Source organism: Monodon monoceros, unplaced genomic scaffold, assembly GCF_005190385.1.
Source record: "Monodon monoceros isolate NGI ecotype Baffin Bay Population unplaced genomic scaffold, NGI_Narwhal_1 Super_Scaffold_6, whole genome shotgun sequence".
NCBI lineage: Eukaryota > Metazoa > Chordata > Mammalia > Artiodactyla > Monodontidae > Monodon > Monodon monoceros.
Genome location: NW_021703783.1, coordinates 96,613,532 through 96,634,710, shown reverse-complemented (window position 1 = coordinate 96,634,710; position 21,179 = coordinate 96,613,532). Strand labels below are relative to the sequence as shown.

General features: G+C 55.8%; 1 protein-coding gene and 1 pseudogene across 3 annotated transcripts in view; one reads left to right on the top strand and one right to left on the bottom strand.

Moving 5' to 3' along the window:
- The window catches only part of FBLN1 (fibulin 1), a 77,125-nt gene extending 59,435 nt beyond the window's left edge, over nucleotides 1-17,690 (bottom strand). For all 3 annotated transcript variants that reach the window (XR_003791097.1, XM_029205324.1, XM_029205325.1), the window contains exons 1-2: nucleotides 17,571-17,690; nucleotides 4,231-4,333 (exon numbers count right to left, since the gene is read on the bottom strand). Coding sequence is in view for 2 of the 3 variants with exons in the window: in XM_029205324.1 (XP_029061157.1) it covers nucleotides 4,231-4,333; nucleotides 17,571-17,649 (182 nt within the window). In the remaining variant the exon portion in view is untranslated. The remainder of the gene's footprint in view (nucleotides 1-4,230; nucleotides 4,334-17,570) is intronic.
- A 1,494-nt stretch (nucleotides 17,691-19,184) lies between these two features.
- Nucleotides 19,185-19,960, top strand: LOC114885950 (annotated as a pseudogene).
- The last annotated feature ends 1,219 nt before the right edge of the window (nucleotides 19,961-21,179 follow it).

The following is a 21,179-nucleotide window of genomic DNA, read 5'->3' as shown; positions in this document are numbered from 1 at the left end:
AGACGTCTGTTCTCAGCGAGGCGTCCCCAGACAGCTCTATTTAAAATTGTAAATCTGCCCTGATCAGGAGACCCTGCCTCCTGTCCCTGGGTTTTCCGTTCCCATGACACCTTGTGCCTTCTTACAAACGATACTTTCCCATGCCGTCACCTGTATCCTCCGTAGAAGAGATTTTGCCTATTTTGTTCACTGATTAATCTCCATCTTGTCCAGAATGCCCTCAATACGGTTTGTGAAATAAATAAACAAAGGGGTTCAGAGAGTGACTGGTAGACTGAAAAACATCATCTGAGGATCCGCTTTAGGTTTTGGCTCCGTGTGTATCCAAATTCCTCCGAGAGACTCGCGGGCTTAATTCAACCCAAGGTTTGAGGCAAATTTATATTTGGGTCCTAAGGCATATGGGCCCTTGGTTCAGGCCAGAATGCATGGCGATGCATGAGTTGAGGAAACGATCGCCCCCGAACGTGCCATGTGTTAGAGGCTCAGGCAGAGGCCGAACATGCCCAGCTGGAGTCCATGTGTGCAGAGAGGGGCTGGCCCCTCTGCGGTCCTTGCCAATCCCCTCGTCTGCCGGTGGCACCAACCCCAGGCCTCTTGGGCCCCACAGAACCCTCAGTGCCTTCCTTCCTCAACTCTACCCTGGAGGCTCGGCCTGGGGCTCGCCCACCCGTGTGATCCCATTCTCCTCGTGCTGACCTTAGAACAGCACTGAGATCAATAAAGATTTGCCGAATGAATGAGAACTTAAAACTGGAGATCCCGGCAGAATTCCACTTCAAAAGAAGGAAAATGATACCAGAACTACTGAGGCTGCTGGTCTCTGTTTCTTGTATCTTTTTTTTTTTTTGGCGGTACGCGGGCTTCTCACTGCTGTGGCCTCTCCAGCTGCGGAGCACAGGCTCCGGACGCGCAGGCTCAGCATCCATGACTCACGGGCCCAGCCGCTCTGCGGGATGTGGGATCCTCCCGGGCCAGGGCACGAACCCGTGTCCCCTGCATCGGCAGGCGGACTCCCAACCACTGCGCCACCAGGGAAGCCCTGTTTCTTGTATCTTTTACCTATTACTAGTAAGAGGACCCTCTTAAAACAGACTGGATTTCTGACCTGCTCTCTCCCTTCTCTGCCTTCATTAAAAACGATAACCCTGAACTTGTTAGAAAATCCCTGCTATCAGCATCGCTGCGCTGCTTGTCACTCCCCACTGCACACGGCCCCGCTCATCCTAGCACCACGGCTCTGACTTGGGGCTCAGAGTCATCTGTCGTGTGCCGTCCCCATCCACTGGGCGAGGAAAGCATGGAGGGCTGGGGCGGGGCGGGGGGCGGTTCTTGTTCTCCTGAGCATCCCCTACGGTGGCACCCAGTGCTGCCCCTGGAATTAAAACCCAGTTGTGTTCTTAGATGAGCTGCATCTTACTTTGAGCCCAAGACCACAAGCTTGGCCTCTGACCTCTGCAGATGGTATGGGGTTCAGACCCCGACATTAACTGACAAAGAGGAAAGGGTGCAGGGCAGGCTGGAGGGGCAGCAGGCAGCACCTAGGGAAACAGGACCGGGGTGCGGTCAGAGCCCAGCAGCCCAGCAGCTAACTCACTAAGAGGCCTTGGACACAGACGCAGCCCCTGCCCGTGAGTTCAGGGACAAGTCCACCGGCCTCCCTGGGCCTCGGGGAAACAAAAGGCCAATCGCTGGCAGTCAGCGTCCTGGGAGTTGAATAACACGTCTTGAGGACCCTGTCATATGGAAACTCGCACTACCCAGCCAGAGTTCCCTTGGGTCCCACGTGATGAAGTGAGTGGGCCCCACTGGCAACATGTCGGGGGTCAGGGGGAACCTGGACTTGCACCCATATCTGCCCCCAAGAGAGAAGACCTTCCCTCTCGGCCATTCACGTGATATGACTTACATTTCAGGAAATCTCTGAATGCGTGTTTGAAGTTTACAACCCTGCCCAAAATGTAAATCATGGACCGTAATCTTGATGTTCCAACTACCTGGTCTTTTGTTGCAAAAACTCCTATATATCCTGGCTCCCCCCTTGCCTCTTTGGAACAGTTTTCTCAGCATTATCTGAGATACTGTGTCCCAGGCTTGAAGTCCTCAGAAAGTCCACCAATTAAAACATAACTCTCAAAAAAAAAAAAAAATGTAGATCATGACACGAATGCCTGCTGTATAGCCAAAAAGGTAGCTTCTCTAGAGTCTGGAGCCCACTGGGGATTCAAGATATCTCCAAAGCTCAGTCAAGGCATTGGTGAGTAGAAGTCAGTAACAAATTCAGTCATGACTAAAATCCAAATTCACAAGTGGGGCCCAGAGGCCACTGAGTCGCTGACCTCAGTTCCTCCTTCTGTCCGTTGAGGGGTCAGCTGGCTGACGCCTCACTCTGTAAGCCTTTGATTTACAAACAGGGCTCCCCGTTTTGGGTTGAATTGTATCCCTGCCTCCCACAATTCTATGTTGAAGTTCTAACCCCAGGACTTCTGAATGTGACTTATTTGGAGATTAAATGGTCATTAAAGAGGTAATTAAGGTTAGGGTGGCCCTAGTGCAATCTGCCTGGCATCCTTATAGGATAAGAGATTAGGACACAGACACACAGAGAGGGGAGACCACATGAGGACATAGGGAGAAGGTGGCATCCCCAGGCCAGGAGAGACGCCCCAGGAGGAACCAGCCCTGTTGAGACCTTGATCTCAGGCTTCTGTCGGCCAGGCTGTGAGACAGTAAATGTCTGTGGTTTAAGCCGTCCGGGCAGAGGTATCTGTGCCGGCGGCTCGAGCAGACACATACAGCGCCACAGCCTGGCCTGGTGGTGCCGGCTGCTTCCCTCGCCTCGGTCATTATCACAACCCCGAAAGGAAGCTATCGCTGTCCTCCTTTTACATTTGGGGAAACTTAGGTTCCAAGTTGGCTCAAGTCACACAGCCTGAAAGCTGGCCCAGGAGGGTCCCCGGGGCCCGGCTGCCTCTCAGAGCCCAGTCTGCAAACAGAACGCTTGGCGCTCACCACCCAGCTTCGCTCCGCAACTGCCAGCCACCCTCTGACGTTTCCAGCTCGAAGCCACGCTCGGGAGCCAAGATCCCCGCTCTCACTCATCAGACGTGCCATAAATCCTAACGGCGTGGTCTCCCAGTCAATTCAAACAATCCGAGTGCCCTGTCTTCCCTTCCTTTGTTTGGTCTATAATGCTTTTGACTTTTCAAGAATTTCCTAAATCAAGATTTACATCCTCCGTCACTGCTGGCAGGCAGCAGCCTCTGCTCGATGCCAACACAAATGCAAAACTCCAGGGTGAGGCAGACAAGCCTCCCCTGCACATTCCTTCCATGGCAGCTCTCCACCTAGCATCCCACAGCTCCAAGCGTCAAAGCAGCTTAGACTCGGATTAGAGGCAGAGAAAATGAACGGATGTCAAGTGATGGAATGCGTTCATACCCTCGCCTCCCCCTCAACCTCTGCTCCCCAGGCAAGCAGATCTGGGTTCAAGTCCTAAGGCCATCACCTACCAGCTGTGCGTACTGGGGAAAGCTCAGTTTCCTCATCTGTAAAATGGGATCAGTAACAGGGTGAAATGAGACGATGGGCAGCAAACGCCCAGCACAAAGTCGGTGCTTCTTAAAGCCTCGCTATTATTTTTACGGTGATGATCAACATTACATACCTTTATCATTTATTCTAAGCTTACATTCTCCCAAAACTTTGAGGGAGCTTGAGCCAACTGAAGAAGAGAGGAATAAAACTAGTTGATCCAGAGGCTGGCTACTGTATAAAGTAGACAACGGTCTGGCAGAACTTTTGCTCTGGGACTCGCTCGTCTGCGTTTTCGGGGTCTGAAGGTGGCCCATGCTTTTATCTGCAAAGCACTGGCAGTCACACGATCTCATCCGCCGCCCCCAACAACCACCCCCTTGCTGGGTGACTTGGCCACACTGCCCAGGTGCGGCAGCGAGGGCTACAAACCCACATCCCCTTGCTTGCAGCCTGGTGAAATGACGGGATGCCCCGGCAATGCCAGGGTGGCACGGGAAGGGTAAGCGGAGTCCCGTACAAGGCCCGTGGGAGCACAGAGGAGGGACGCGGGGGTCACCAGCCCCCCACACCTCCCGCAGCCTGGCCCTGGGGGCCCAGCCTCTCCCGGGGGGCCTGGCACCCACTGTCCCTTCCTCCCCTGCTGTTGTCTAGAAGAACACTATTCTGGTAGCACAGCGGCACTGGCAAACATACCTGCATTCCTTAGATTCCGAGGCGTACGGCAGTGAGCAGTCCCTGTGCTGAGTGGCCATTCGATGTCCGTCTGCACAGCAAGCCTCCATGGGGACGTCTGCGCCTGCCGTGCAGGGAAGAGAACGGGGTGACTGACGACAGGTGACTCACCTCGGACCCTGCCCAAGGTCCCCTTAGACGGGCAGCCCCCTCAGGTGGCCGAGAGCGCCCCCTCCCGGCCGCACCATCTGGACACCCCTTCCTTAGGTCTCTTCTACAGCATCAGGACGGGGCCCGAAAGGGCCGCGGCACATCCGGTCCCTCAGTCACTCGGCAAACGTGTACTGAAAACTCCGCTGAGTCGCAGGCTGGGAGCACACACTCCACTCCTCCTAGAAAGGCCTGAAACCTTAACTACTACCTTCCAAATCCAATTCTGACGGGGCTGCAGCTCAGCACCGGGATCCCTGCTCCAGCCAGATGCCGGAAACTGGGATGGGGACCTGCCCAGACGGGGTCTCTGCCTTCGCAGTCCAGAAGAAAGAAAGACAGGTGTTACTGACCAAGGCACAGCCGAGCTGCCATCCAGCCCAGCGGGTGGGTATCCAGGATGCTGCCGACCCCACTCCTATGGGGTCACAGATGGTTTGTATCACTAAAAATGAACAGTGCAAAACTGGGGAGGCCTAGAGGTGTCCCCCAAACTGGGACAACCAAGGAAGGAATCTCTCGACAGTGGGGAGCAACACCAAGGAAGAGGTACAGCATGAACAGAGGACAGAGAGGGAACCGTGATGCGGGGCCTCGAATGCAACCAGCCGGCTCTGCGGAGAAGCAGAGAGCCAGCGTTTCCGGGACCCACTCTGTGTTCTCACTTCATCGTCGGAGCCACTTTCTAGGAGAGCATCAGTCCTCACTGTACAGATCGGGAAACTGAGGCCGGTGATGGTCTCTGCCCTTGCTTTGTCACAAGGTTGCCTCTTTGCTCACAAAAAGGAAAGATGGAAGGCTCAGGTGGGTCCAGCAGCTGGGGCACCCACGCCCTCCAGCGCCCAGCCCGGCACTCAGCCCCACCCAGGCTGCTGCCCCGCTGGGCCCCTCGGCTCACAGGAAGGAGGGGACCCCACCGTTCCCCAAGGGAGGAGCAAGCGAGTACCGAGGCGCCCCCCAGCGTCAGTTCCACCCGCAGCCGGAAGGGGGCTGTTGTTAGTGACAACAGCCTCTGCTCCCAGGCAGAAGGTCACCTCTCAGCAGGACATTTCAAAATTGGGCGCTAAGAAATGACACGGGGGGCTTCCCTGGTGGCGCAGTGGTTGAGAGTCCGCCTGCCCATGCAGGGGACACGGGTTCGTGCCCCAGTCCGGGAAGATCCCACATGCCGCGGAGCGGCTGGGCCCGTGAGCCATGGCCGCTGAGCCTGAGCGTCGGGAGCCTGTGCTCTGCAACGGGAGAGGCCACAACAGTGAGAAGCCCGCGTACCGCAAAAAAATAAAAAAAACAAAACGCCACGGTTCCTCACCGCTGGCCTTCCCGTGCCCCACGGGGTAAATCCCGCCGGACTTGGCAGCGTTTCCTGGCACCAAGGGCCTTGGGTGTTCGTTTGAGCTCATTATTCTTCCAAGGCCCGGCCCTTGGGGTGGCCCCAAAAGAGAGGGTCACCCCAGGGCTCAGCACGAGGCCAATGCGTCCAGAAACACCGGCTGTGACGGCTTGCCCGCAGCCACCTCGAGCACCTCTGCCGACAAACTGCACCTGGAACACGGTGCCCTTGAGCTCTGGGCTCACCTCCAGGGAGACCCCCCAATGGGCGTGGTCCGAGGCTGTGCTGGGCATTTCTTTTTTTTCTTTCTTTTTTTTTTTTTTAAGCAGAGGTCTTCTTAGAAGCCCATATGATTTAAATTTATTTATTTATTTTTGGCTGTGTTGGGTCTTTGTTTCTGCGCGAGGGCTTTCTCTAGTTGTGGCAAGCGGGGGCCACTCTTCATCGCGGTGCGCGGGCCTCTCACTATCACGGCCTCTCTTGTTGCAGAGCACAGGCCCCAGACGCGCAGGCTCAGTAGTTGTGGCTCAAGGGCCTAGTTGCTCCGCGGCATGTGGGATCCTCCCAGACCAGGGCTCACGCCGTGTCCCCTGCATTGGCAGGCAGATTCTCAACCACTGCGCCACCAGGGAAGCCCCGGGTATTTCTTGCACCAGGAGGAGGAAGGGCCTTGCCAGGTCCCCCAACGATGACAACCTCAGCCCCACCCGCAGCCGGGGGAGCTCGGAGTGGAAGATGCACTGCTGCATCCTCGCTCTCTCGGGTTCCCCCAGGCTGGCAATAAGGGTGACAGTCCATCCCAGAGCAAAGTCTGCCCGTCCACTGCCTACCGGCCGCTCGGCCCATCCCAACCTCAGCTGTCCCCCTCCACACTTCCCGACGAGGCCATCTGGTGAACGTGGGGGGCACCGTGGGCTGGGGGTCAGATATAATTGGCATCACTGGCTTCCCAGCCCCAAACAGCAAGGTCCCTCATCAGGGAGAGCCTCTCGGTTACCGGGGTGACCTCCAGGGGCCCCACTCATTCATTCGTTCCTTCCTTCATTCTTGCTCCAGTTGATTCTAAGGGAAGCATTCACGAAACGCAGGACCTGACCTGTCACAGATAAAACATGGCCTGTGGTTTACCCCCAAGACGACTGTGACCCAGCCACGTGGCCTGGCAGAGGCCAATGTCCCCTGTGCTGTACCCCTTCACCCCAATCCCAGCAGGGCCCGCCTAGCTCTCCCGCCCACAGTCTCACCCCTTGTGGCTCTCTCAGCCCCTCTGGCCCCGGCCCAACCCCCATCCAGTCTCTCCCCCACCCCCGCAGCCCGCCTGCCCACCAGCCCGGCCTGGAGCAAACTCACAATTGACAACATCTGTCTGCCTCGCCCGCCCTCCCTCCCTCCCTCCCTCCCTCCCTCCCACCCGTGCAGAGCTAGGCCTCCCTCTCGGGCTCAGCCCTCAGCCCACAGCCAGCCCTCAGCAGCTACAGGGGTGAGTAGGAATGCCAGCTTCGGAGCCGAACAGGCATGGGCCCCAATCCCAGTTCCAGCGCCTTCTTGCTGTGTGACCCTAGGCAGGACACTTCACCTCTCTAAGCCACAGCTTCCTGGACGGCAAAACGGGGCTCACAGTACCTTCTGAAGGTGGCTGAGGAGATGGATAAAGCTTATAAAGTTCCGAGCACACAGGGAGTCCCAGTAAACAGTGGCTGGATTACACGTGGAAGGAACAAAGGGAATTTGCTTGCCGTTGTCCGTGAAGAATGCGGGAACCAAGGCCCCGCCTCGGGGTGCAGAATGGCCCAGGGATGAGTGGCGGCCCCTCGGCCTCCCTCAACTCTGAGAAAGGCAAGCACAGGTGAAGCTCAGACTCCTGGAGCTGGCTCAGTGGCACGAGAACTTTGTGCCCAAGCTGTAGAAACGTTTGGAAATGATTCCCACTGGGGAGCCTGGAGCACTCTGAGCCTTATTCTCAGAAGGACAATGAAATGTGACATCTTTCGCTCAATCCAGAAACGTGGAACATCCCCGGAATGCCCCAAGCAGCCATAAGGCTGGAACTCCCAGTGGCCGGGGTCAGCACACCCTCCTTGGGCAGGATGCGCCCCCTCTCCAGCCAGGGGGAAGTTCCTGCACTCCCAATCCGAGGGGCCACGGGGCACCCACGGCCAGGCTGGATGGTGACGCAGCAGAGAGGTCAGAGCAGACAGGACAACGCTGTCCTCATCGTAACAGCCGGGCACATGAGGATCCCCGCAGAGACAGCCCGTCCATTCACCACCTCTCACCCCCTTAAATTCCTTTTTTATGCCACTGTGCCAGGCACAAGGCGTCACACTGTTGTATAGAAGTAGCATCGTCTCCAACCCACTCCCCCGCCCCCCCGGGCATCTACGTTACTTCCGTATTTCACTATGGGAACAAACAGCTCTGGGTTGAGCATCTTCATCTGTCAACCTTGTCTTCAGATTCTAACGATCCCAACTTGGCTCTTCTATTGAAACCACGTTGAGTATGACGGTCTGGTTCTACGGGCCATTATTTATCTTTCCTTATGTCCTGTAGAACAACGGTTATATATGCAGCCTCGGGTTAAAATTACTTTGGGGAACTAACTTCCCCATGATTGTTGTTTTTGGAAGCTGAATGCCCAACATTGAAAGGAATCCTTCTTTTAATTTTTTTATTGTTGATGACATTATACTGAGTGAAACCAGTCACAAAAGGGCTGTATGATGCCACTTATACGAGGTCCTGAGAACAGTCAGATCCATGGAGACAGAAAGTAGAATGGTGGGTGCCAGGGGCTGGGGGAGGGGGAGGGGGAGTTAGTGTTTAATGCGGACGGAGTTTCCGTTGGGGGAGATGAAAAGTTCTGGAGACGGATGGTGGTGACGGTTGCACGGCAATGTGAATGTGCTTAATGCCACTGAGCTGCACACTTAAAAAAGAGCTGAAATGGTCAACTGTATGTTATGCGTAGTTTTAAATTTTTTAATTGAAGTGGAGTTGATTTACGATGTTGTGTTAATTTCTGCTGTACAGCAACGTGATTCAGTTATACATATACATAGAGTCTTTTTTTAATATTCTTTTCCATTATGGTTTATCATAAGATATTGAATATAGTTCTCTGTGCTGTACAGGAGGACCTTGCTGTGTATCCATTCTATATATAATTGCTCACACAGTTATGCGTGTTTTTAAAATGCATTTTAAAAACTGAGCTTTCGTGTACCATTTTGTAGCACCCTTCATTAGGAAAGGAATTGTACGTTCTGCCGATTAAGTCACTTGCCATTTTCAATCGATGTTGTCTTTATGCACTAATCTGAATACCGGCAAAGAGGATTAATTTGGGAAACTGTATTTTACAACATCTTTGTATAGCAGTTTGGTAGAGAATGCAATGTTTTCCGAGGCAAGCTATGAGACCTCAAATGGGAAGGGTGAACATATTAATTAAAAAGTAAATTGTGGGACTTTCCTGGTGGCGCAGCGGTTAAGAATCCGCCTGGGCTTCCCTGATGGCACCGTGGTTAAGAATCTGCCTGCCAGTGCAGGTGACACGGGTTCGAGCCCTGGCCCAGGAAGATCCCACGTGCCGCGGAACAACTAAGCCCGTGCACCACAACTACTGAGCCTGAGCTCTAGAGCCCACAAGCCACAACTACTGAGCCTGCGTGCCACAATTACTGAAGCTTGCACGCCTAGAGCCCGTGCTCCACAACAAGAGAAGCCGGGACAATGAGAAGCCCGCGCGACGCAACGAAGAGTGGCCCCCGCTCACTGCAACTAGAGAAAGCCCGCGCACAGCAAAGAAGACCCAACGCAACCAATAAATAAATATATATATATTTTTAAAAAGTAAATTGTAACTTTGCAACCAAAATAAAGATGATTTAAAAGTTTAAAAACAAAACAAAAATCCCCAGGGATCGTCTCTCCCCCATGCATCTGGGGCAGTGGCCAGCAGAGGGTGAGACAGGTGGAGGAGAGGCAGAAAGACCTAAAGTTCAGACTTGCCCTGGCTTTGACCTCCTGCATCACTGCGGACACCGTGGCTTGTTCATTGTACCTGGGAGGTCAGGTTGCCTCTCAGTTCTGCCCCATCACCAAACCGGGGGTGACCTGAAGCCCAAAGAGGCGCCTCTCTCCTGTCCCCACTTGTGGACATGTCCATCGACGCCCACCCTCAGCCTGTGCATCCTGTCACACCCCAATGCGGCACCTTCTCAGCGCCGGTCCGCCACCCCCAGACTAGTGGGGGGAGCGGCTGGGTCAAGTGATCGTCACCTGGGAGTGTGCCAAGTCCTTTGGCAGATGGGGCCACGGAGCAGAGGAGGCCGCTCACTGCCCGAGCCCAGGGGAGATGGGAGGGAAGGCTTTCTGGAGGTGATGGGGAGGCCCCTCCTCCAGCATCACTTCCCCCAACCACTCACAGCAGGAACTCTGTGACATCAGTGGAAGGGGAAAGAGGGATGGGGGTTCCAGGCTGTGGCCCCAATCTCTGACACAGGGCACATGGCTGGGCTGGGCACGGGGGACAAGAAGACGACCAAGGTGTCACCCCACCTGATGCCACACCTCACTGGTACCAAGGGTTTCACAGCAGCTGACAGCATCAGACCAACCAGGCTCACCAGCAGATCCCCTGGCAGCACCTCCCAAAGGGCGTAAAATTGAGGAAACCTCAGGCACAGACCCTGCCATGTCTGAGTGGCCCTCCTAAATCATGTCACAAAAGCAACCTGGAGCGACAAGGCCATCACTGTTTCCTCTGTCCCCAACCCCGGGGAGCGCTGTCACCTACCCACACCCACCACGCGCTTACTGTTCACTCAACGCCCGTCCTTAAGAGCCCGCAGGTGCTCTTAAGAGAGAAGTGGGGCTTCGGGCGAGTCTGGAATCTTCTCCCTCAGATCCTTTCCCTCTCTGAGAAGGAACTTCAGCAGGGCACAGTTTTCATCTCTGGTCCCTGTTAATCTGACTAGATGAGATCCACAGAGACAAAATTCCTTGTCCTTCCAAAACCTGGGGCATGGAAAATGGGGATAACGACACGCGTGGCGCGATGGGTTTCAGGGAGCCGTCTTACGTCGAAACGAGTGGCGCACGTAGGTAACAAAACTTCCAGTACATTTCACTCCAGCAGGCAACACAACCCAAAAGGAAAAATACGTTCAAGAAAAATACTGGCTCAAAAAAAAAGAAAGAAAGAAAGAAAAATACTAGCTCAGCCCATTAGCATAAAAACACTGATAGCTAGCATCTAAAAACCCATCCTGGCCGTGTCCCAGCTACCACCCATGGCTCTGGGGACCCCTGAGGGGGTGGCTCTGGGGACCCCCCTGAGGGGATGCCACTTAGCCGCTCTTCTTCCTCAAACTGCCTGGGAGGGCTCAGTGCCGTGGCCCCTTGTCCTCTCCCCCCACTGCGCCCACCTCCCTGGGTGGCCTCATCCAGCCTCCCCTATCGGCCGAGACTCCCACACTTCTGTCTGCAGCCTGGTCTCGCCCATGAGCCCAGGCTCCACCCGGACGTCTAATAGGAAACTTAAGGTTTCCACACAGGACTCTGATCCCCTCCCCTGTCCAGCTTCTCCGCCTCAGTCATTAGCAGTCACCACGCATCCAGAGGCTGGAGCCAAAATAACTGGGCCAGCATGAATTATTCCATCTCCCTCCCCCTCCACATCCAAGCCCTCAGTGAGTCCCATCCACTCTACCTCCCAAACGCCCTAGATCTGTCCACTTCCCTCTGGCCCGCAGATCCCGCCCCCCCCCGCCCCCCCCGCCCAGGGATCTTTGGCCCTGGACCCTGCAGGAGCCTCCCCCCAGCTTATTCCACCTCCATTCTGGTCTCCCTATAATGCATTCACCAGGCAGCACAGAGGGACTTCTAGAAGTGTGAGTCAAGGAATGTCACCCCCCTGCTGAGGATCCTCCAGCGCCTTCCCCAAGCATCTAGGATAAAATCCAGTCCACACCCTGATTTCTAAGGCCCTGCACGACTGCCTTGCCCCTCCCGCCTTGGCCACCCTCTCGGGCACCCCCCCTTCCCCTCCCTTCACACCAGCTCTCCGGTCCCTCTGGTACACCTGGTCCCACCTGGGGGCCTTTGTGCCGGCTGTCCCCTTCGCCCAGACGCTCTTCCCCAGGTCTTTTCAGAGTCGGCTTCTCGCCACTCACATCTGAGCTCAGGTAACACTTGCTCTCACTCGCTCCCTCCCTCCCCCGACACCCACTTGAGAGCCACCCGTGTCCCACTGTCACAGTGTGTTACAGTCACTATGGCACGGGTGCCCCCGATACTTTTTGTTAGTGCATCTGTTTCTGTGTTTACTCTTAGTGTGTGTAGTGGGTTCAACGGGGGCCCCCAGAAAGATATGTCCATGTCCTGACCCCTGGAACCTGTAAATGTGACCTTATTTGGAATAAGAATCCTTGTAGATGGAATGAAGTATCTCAAGATGAGATCATCCTGGATTATCCAGGTGAGCCCGAAGTCCCATGAAAGTGTCCTTAGAGATGCACAGAGGAGATGCAGGAGGAAGCCACGTGAAGACGGAGGCAGAGACTGGAGGGATGCAGCCTCAAGCCAAGGAGTTCTGGGCGCCCCAGAGCCATGGAGGAAGGGAAGCCCTCAGACACCTCAAACCCTTCACTGGGGGAAAAGAGGCTCTGGGCCTCTGGCCTCAGGAAGGAATAACCGGGCACCCTTGCCCATTGGATCCCCCAGGAAGCCGGGGACAGAGCTGGGCGGGAACCTGGTTTCCAGACTCCTGGCCCTGGCCGTGTCGGCCCAGCGCTCTGACAAGTTTCCTTGGCAAGGCCGGCGGCGGTGTCCCCATGGATTAAGCAGAAACAGGACTTAAACAACTTCCAGGGCTGCTCTCTTCAGAGGCCAGGCCTGCCCTGCTGTGTCTAGGACCCAAGACCAGCCAAGAGTACTCTCCTTTACAGAGATGCCAGCAAAGGGGCGCCTGAGGACGGTTCTGGACCGCTCCCAGCATCCTGAGGCCACAGAAAGCCAAGCCCTGCAGCAGGGTGAGCACTACAGGCTCTGGTTCTTTGGGGGGCTCCTAGGCGCCACCCCAGATGGCAGGGAGGAGGCCCTGACTCAGGCCACACCTGAGGGAGAGGTGCGACCAAGCCAGACCCTGGGCTGGATGGCCCAGCCAGCACAGGACAGGCTCATCCACAGATCTGAGCCAAGACGGGTGCTGTCGTCTGGGGGGCCACCTCCTGTCAAGCCAGCTGCGAGCCCCTCAAGGGCCCAGGCTGTGGGTCCCACTTCTGTGGTCTCCCCCCACCGTCCATTACCCCTCATGGAAAATGCCTGTTCTTTCAAAGGAGCCCCTCGCACACACAGCACTCGTTTCTGGCACTGAAGTGCCTGTCCAGCCGAGTGGTTAGGAGCACGAGATCTGGAGTCCTCTATTTACTACCACATCGTCCTGAGCAAGGGCTGGTTGCCAGGACTGGATTTTTTTTTTTTTTTTTTTTTTTTTTGCGGTACGCGGGCCTCTCACTGTTGTGGCCTCTCCCGTTGCGGAGCGCAGGCTCCGGACGCACAGGCTCAGCGGCCATGGCTCACAGGCCCAGCCGCTCCGCGGCATGTGGGATCCTCCCGGACTGGGGCACGAATCCGTGTCCCCTGCATCGGCAGGCGGACTCTCAACCACTGCGCCACCAGGGAGGCCCCAGGACTGGATTTTAAACGCCCAAGATCACAGTGTTTTTACGCTAATGGGCTGAGCCAGTATTTTTCTTGAACCTATTCTTCCTTTTGGAGCCTGTCGTCCGCTAGAGTATACGCTCTGGGTCTTAGTTTACATGCCTGTAAAGTGGAAGTAACCGTAGTACCTACTTCATGGAGCTGTGGAGAAGGACTAAGTTAGTGAGTAAGTGTAAAAGACTTCCAATTATCATAATTTCCTAGGGCAGAGAGTTTTCATTCTGTTTTTAAGGAAACAGAGCAGACAGCGTGTGGGAGTCCGTCAAGCTCTCTCCAATCACTTTCAGGGCTGGGACCAGTCTCCTAACCCTGGTCAAGTGCTGACCCCCAGCAATGGGTGGGTCGGTGTAGGACCCTCCTGTCCCAGCCTCTTGTTATGACCAGCCTGGGGCTTAAAAGCAGTGACCAGTGGAAAGAGTGCTGGCCGCAAAGCACAGCCTCTGGTCCAGCCATGCCTGCTATGAGCTGGATGACTTGGGACAGATGACTTGGCCTCAGCGCCACACCCTCTCAACAATGAGCTCCCCTCCAGGCTGAAGGGTCTCTGACCCCAGGAAAGTTGACAGAATGGGTGCGCCGCCCCCCCTCCCCCCGCCCGTTTCGTTATCTGGCCACATTTGAGACCATTACAGGGAAACTGGAACCATATGAAGCCTGCAAAAGCATTACTAATGAAATTGTTATAATTTGATGTTTTGCAAAAGAAAAACCTCTTATTATGTAAAACATACCGGCAAAATACTCCCTATTAGAACAGTTTTCCTGCAAAGCTGCTCCACCCGCTGTGCCCACTGCTCAGAGCTCCACCTTCAGAGGAAAGGGCGGGGGTGTGTGTGCAGGCCGTTGGGGAAGGGGCTGCTGGGGAAGGGGCTGCTGGAAAGGTGCTAGGCACGGTGGTCTTCCCCAAGCATGAGGAGGGGGCAGAACTCCTAGAAGTCCCACGTTCTCTCTCACCTTCCGGACCTTTGTCCATGCTTTTCTCTCTGCCTGGGACACCCTCCCCACCCTCCTCCCAGCCCTCTTTCTGTTCCTTTACATTCCCAGTTTGCATGCTGCTTCCTCCGGGAAGTCTTCCCTGACTCACTCCCAGTTGGAGTTGGTTTGTAATTGTTCGCTTTTCTGGATCTCCTGGGAGATGTGCCCCATGGGCAGAAGGGCCAGGTCTCTCTTCCTCCTTGTCATATCCCCAAGACCTAGAACAGTGTCTGGCACGGAGCTGGCCCTCAGCAGATATTTCGCGTACAGATGACTGAACGCCTACGGAGGCCAGCTGAGGCCACTTTGCATGACCTTTACCAACACGGCTTTTGCATTCGACAGCTGCCGCAGGTTGTTGGGCCTCCTTCCCAGCTCCTGGCTGGGGAAATGCAGTTTTAGTAGTGCAATCTTGGGGAAAAGGATACTGTCCTATCCTACTCTAGGAAGGAGACATCACAAATAACAGATAATAATAATACAGCTACCATCACAGGCGTCATCCTATGTTCTCTCCCTCAATCCTCCAGCCAAACTAAAAAGTTGGTCTCTGTTATCTCCATCTTACAAATGAGAAAACCACCAGATAAGCCCGTGGTTCTTTTCTGAGGGATGACAGACAAAGATGTTTGCAGTCCCACAAACGCTCCTGGCAGCCTGCTGGGTCCCAACGGTGAGTCACGCTCCCCCGCCACCATCAGAGGCGGCAAATGAGCCAAGTTGGGAGTGGCCTTGGGCAGTGCCAGGAGGGGTCGTGACCCAGAGCTGTGGCTCCGCAGGAGACGCCCTGGCCCTGCACCCTCAGGGCACACTGTCTCACGCTCCAGCAGCCCCATCCGCATGTCCCGCCACTGCCACCCAACTGGGAAACTTCTAGGAGCGGCGGCGGTGCCGCCACATGTTTCCAAGCCAAGTCCTCTCTCCCCTTTGTCCTCCTCCCAGCGATGTTCTCTGTAATCAGTCAGGAAGGCTGCCCGGCTGGAGCCAGAGGCCAAGAAGTCTTGGAGAAAACACAACCGTCTTTCCCAACACCGTTCTTCTCTCTACTCCCGCCCGCCCTGGCTCTCAGGAAAACCCAACTGGACAGATGGATACAGGACAGACCCGTGGTTCCAACTCTGCCCCCTGGCACGAAAGTCCAGCCCCCTTCTGCGTTTCCGTGGCCAGGTCACCAAATGGGTTTCAGCAGATTAGCTAAAGGGCTCACCATCGAGGCCTTTTCCATGATCACTTTTAAACTGCATGTTTCCTCTTGGACCCCGCAGCTCTACGGAGGGTGGGGACAGTGTCACCCTCGGCCTTACAAGGCTTCAGGGAACCTTACAGCTTCTGAGTTTGCAGGCACAGAAAGGAACCAGGCAATTTTCTAACCCTCTCTCCCCAAACCACACTAAACTTGTTGAAACTCCAAAGAGGGACCTCCCAAAAGAGACAAAGGACCACAGCATTCTCATCAGTGTGCAATTAAGGTTTCCTTTATACACTTCAAGTTAGGACCTTCTCTGTGAAGAAGATGGTTGTAAACCGTCAGTCAGGCTTCAGCCTAGCAAGTCTCGGTGCTCCTTCAAAGCTGGTCACTGCCAGGCTGCAGGGGACCCTTCTCAAACAGCAGGCAGAAAAGAACAGCGATGGAGTATCTGGGGACTCGGGCTCAGGAAAGTTCAACTAAGCTTTCTCTCTGCGCCTCAGTTTCCTTGGGCGTAAAATACAGGAGGTTCCGGGGCCCCTTCCATTTCCAACAGGAGTCTTGTGTGGCCCCCAGTCTAAGGCCCCTCTGGGCTTTCACTCCAGCCAGGGGTCACCAGAATTCCCTTCTTTCCCTGCCTGCCTGACCAGCTCCTGCCCAAACGCCATCTCCTCCAGGAAGCCTCCCGTAAGCCCCAGGGCCTGGGATGGCTCTTGCTGCCAATGCTGAGCCCTGCACCTCCCCCCACCCCATGAGATGTCCCCCACCAGACATGCCCAGGATGGAGCCGATGCCTGGAACAGCCAGAGCTCCGTGAAGGTCTGCTGCAGGGAGCCACTGAGCCAAGAAACCTCTGCACAGCTCTTCCCCCCGCCCCCCGGCAGCCTCTCCGGGAATCCCTGAATCCTGGCAAAGCATTAGCTGAGACCAGTGACCTTTGACCAGTGACCTTTGACGGAGGAGGAGGGTGGTCCCCAGAGAGTTTAAAAGAAACTCAACTGAGCCAGAGATAAAGAATGTGGGATGCCAAGGGTGGTCGGGGCTCTTATCTGGGCCTGGCCCCAGGAAGGCTGGCCTGGCTAATGACTGATGAGCCACGGGTCAGCAGAGAGGTCAGAGGTCATGGCTGGGAGCTCTGGGCCACGGGTCTGCTGGTGGAGACCCCCTGGCAGCCCTCTGCCACCAGGTGGCTGGGTTTGGAGGTGTCCTGTCCCCAGCCACAGCTGAGTCTGGAGCCTGGCAGAACCCCGTGTCTTGGGGTCCTCGGTGTCTCAGGTGGGCAGGCAGGGGTCTCTGCACACACAGCCATGGCCCTGAACACCTTCAGCCCACTCCCTTCCTCTCTGCTTTCTTCACGTCCACCTCCTACCCCATGACTGCTTTTGTCTCTTGGGCAAATTACTGTCCCCACTGCCCAGCAAGCTGGGTACCACAGCGCCTGTGCAGGGGTGGAGGTGGGGGCAGTGTGAACAGGTACGCCAAGGGCGCTCCAGGTGCAAGGAGCAGGCACTGGGTGGTGCAAGGTAGGGGGGTCCTTGGCAACCACCAGCCAGCCTTCCTCTCCCCCAGTCCGCACCCTGGCCCCAGGGGGTGGGTGGGCGCTAGGGTGGATGCGAGAGGGCCGGCAGGAGGATGTGTCTGCAGGGATCCGTCTTTAAAACAAATCCCCACGTCAGCGAGGTGATTAGGACCGAAGCCAGGAGACGGGTCGGGGTGGGGGCGGGAAGCGTCGCCGGGGCCTAGCGGCAGCGCAGCACACACACCCTGAAGACCGCGGAGGGGCGCAGCGCCGGTCGACGCTCCCGGGCGCCGGCAGCGCCAAAAGTCGCACGGGGCGTGGGTCCGGGCGGTCGGGGTGTCGGGGAGTCACTAACGCGGGGGCCGTGGGCTCGGGGAGCTCCCTCCCCGCCCGGCGCGCCCCCGCGCCCCTACCTTGGGCCGCCAGCAGCGAGAGGCCGCCGAGCAGCAGCAGCGGCAGCGGGACCCGGCGCGACGGGACGGCGCGCTCCATGGGCGGCGGGCGGCGGGCGGACAAAGGCGCGGGTCGCGGGGCGCGGCTCTCGGCTCCGGGCGCGGCACGCGGGCAGCGCAGGCTCCAAGCTCCAGCAGCGCCTCCACAGCCAACGCAGGGCCCCGGCCGCGCGGTTCAATTATCCCGCCCCGGAGGAGGGCGCGGCGGAGGCGGGGCCGCGGGGCGCCCGCTCCCCTCCCCCCTCGACCGCTCCCCGCCCGGGACCTCCTGGGCCCTCCCTCCTGGCACCCCAGGCCCGAGGGGCGCGCAGGCCCACGGCCGGGCTGGGAGCAGGGACCCCAGACTTCTCCCTGGTGGGGGCCGAGGAAGGGGGGCGCAGTCGGGCGGGAGGCACCCCCCTCACCCCTCACCCCCCCTGCGCCAGTGAAACCCGATCCCCTCCCCACCCATCGGCCGGAGGGGCGGGCTGGGTAGCAAAGGTTAGCTCCGCCCGACTCCGCCAAAAAGGAAGTCAGGCGGCGAGGGGTTCCCAGGGTCGGAGGCGCCTTCTGAGGGTGGTGACCGTTCGGGGGGCTCCCTGTGGGGCCCGATCCCCAAGTAATGCCCCGAACCCGCGGTCTGCGGGTTTCGCGCCTTCGCCATCCCTGCGCGCGGGTCGCTCGGGGCTCTGCAGGTCGGTGGCTAACTCCAGGTGTGTCCCGGGCTTCGACCTGGCTCTGCCCTCAGGGGACCGCCAGTGGGGCGGGCAGCGGACAGACTCCACCAACATCCCAGCATCCGTGGAGGGTGATGAACCCGGGACACCCAGCCGCGGGGAGAAAGAGATTCTTTTTGCCGGAGAGGAAGCAGCCTTTGCGCTGGGCCTGTGTAGGAATTCATGGCTGCAACCAGTCGGTGGTTACTGAGGATGAATTAGTCCGTTGGGACCATAAATAGATTTATTTAAAAGAAGAAGAAAAACAAAAACAAAACGTGTACGGGTGAAGATGAGGGGCAACGGGATGAGACCCACAGGAACACCATTAGCCAAGTGTAGGGGTCCCCTGACCCAGCAGTCCCACTCTGGGTTTACACCCAGCAGAAAGGCATATACGTGTTGTGAAGTGTGCACCAAGAGACAGAAAATCCTGTACCAGAGTGTTCACTGTAGCGTAGTTCATAATGGCTTCCAACAAGGAAGGCCCCAACCTCACCAGCAGCATAATGAAAGCACTGGGCAGTCAGGTTGGAGCACTACACAGCCCTGAAAAGTGAGAGCTCTACAACCCAGGCAGCTACAGGGAGGCTCTCAGACACGTCAGGAGAGTGATGACCCTGGTGATGGGTTAGGGACTGGAGGGGGCATGAGGCAGCTTTCTCCGGGGCCAGTTAGGATGTTTTTTAAAATCTGTGTATTGGTTTCAAGGTTGGGTTCAGTGTGTGAAATTTTATGAAGCTGCTCACCTACATGAGCCCTTTTCTGAATGAATGATAGGTTTAAAAATCAAAAACAACCCCACCCGGGCTGCCAGAGCGGAAGCGCCGCGCTCTAACCCGACCCTCCTCACCGGGGTTGAAACCTGGGCGCCTCCAGGATGCCGGCTTACCACTCTCCCCTCATGGACCCTGACACAAAACTCATTGGAAACATGGCACTGTTGCCTATCAGAAGTCAGTTCAAAGGACCCGCCCCTAGAGAGACAAAAGATAGATATTGTGGCTGAAACTATCTATTACTTCAAGGCCAATGTCTTCTTCAAAAACTATGAAATTAAGAATGAAGCTGATAGGACCTTGATATATATAACTCTCTACATTTCTGAGTGTCTAAAGAAACTCCAAAAGTGCAATTCTAAAAGCCAAGGCGAGAAAGAAATGTATACACTGGGAATCACTAATTTTCCCATTCCCGGAGAGCCTGGTTTTCCACTTAATGCAATTTACGCCAAACCTGCGAACAAACAGGAAGATGAAGTGATGAGGACCTACTTACAACAGCTGAGGCAAGAGACTGGGCTGAGACTTTGGGAGAAAGTTTTAACCCTCAGAATGATAAACCCAGCAAGTGGTGGACTTGCTTTGTGAAGAGACAATTCATGAACAAGAGTCTTTCAGGACCTGGACAGTAAAGGGAGCCTTGGGCAGACACTGTCTCCACAGCTGTGGGCAGCATTTACAGCAAGATGTACACAGTTCTTTGCCTTTATTTCGTAAAGTTTTATACAGAGGAGAGAAGAGAGTGTGTCTTTACTTGAAGAGCTCTTTATCAAGAATTTGGGGCTGTGGGGTGGGGAAGAATGAGTTGTTGATGGGTGATTTGAAATTTCTGCAGTATTAAGCTGGTGCTTAATGAGTAATAATAAAGAAATTTTCTAACAACAAAAAAAATCAAAAACAGAAAGACAGGGCTTCCCTGGTAGCGCAGTGGTTAAGAATCCACCTGCCAGTGCAGGGGACACGGGTTCGAGCCCTGGTCCGGGAAGATCCCACATGCCGCGGAGCAGCTAAGCCCGTGCACCACAGCTACTGAGCCCGCGAGCCACAACTACTGAGACTGCGCTCTAGAGCCCGTGAGCCACAACTACTGAGCCCGTGTGCCTAGAGCCTGTGAGCCACAACTACTGAGCCTGCGAGCCACCACTACTGGAGCCTGCGTGCCTAGAGCCTGTGCTCCGCAACAAGACAAGCCACCGCGATGAGAAGCCCGCGCACCACAGCAAAGAGCAGCCCCTGCTCCACAACCAGAGAAAGCCTGCGCGCAGTGGCCAAGACCCAACACAGCCAAAAAAAAACCCCAACAACAACAGGAGGACACAACACTCATCTCCCCACAGGTTACCTCCTAAGTTTGAGGTTTGCAAAGAGCCCAGAAAAGCTCGTGAAAGGGGCTCGCTTGCTAATGGCCTCCCGGGTTAAGGAGGCTTCCCAGAAACGGGACATGGGACCGGCCCTTGAAAGACGAGCAGTAGAGGGAGAAGGGTTTCCTGGGCAGAGGGAGTAGCATCTGCAAAGTGTGGAGGCATCAGAGACCCTGAGCAGCTCAGGAAGATTATCCGGTCCATTTTGACTGGACGATGTGGGTCCCTGAACCCCACAGATGTGCTATGGTAAAGTCCTGAAGGCAGTTGGATAAAGGGTGAGTGGGGAGCTCTGAGCTGGAAGCAGATTGGAGACTCACTAGTACTTTAATATTAATTTGATGTTCTTAAGCCACGGGAGAATCAGGGTGCCGTGGAAGGAGGTTAGAGAACCAGGGAAAGGGTAGTGTGTGTAGTAGATTATATGCTCTTATGTTATTTCATTAATACCGCAGCCCCAGGAGGCTTTGGACCCCTCTTCTGCCGATGAGGGAACCAAGGCTCAGAAAGGTGAGGTCATTGGTCAAATTCTCATGACCAGTGATTGGCAGCTCTGGGATCTGAATCCAGGCCATCTGACTCCCAATCCCGGGCTCATCTGTATCCAGGGTCCTGTTCTTCACCGAACACTATAGCATAAACATTCCCCCTCTTATTAGAAATCTACATTATACATCCAGTGAGTGAATAGTATAAAAGTTGTACACACGTTTAATTAACCACTCTCCTATT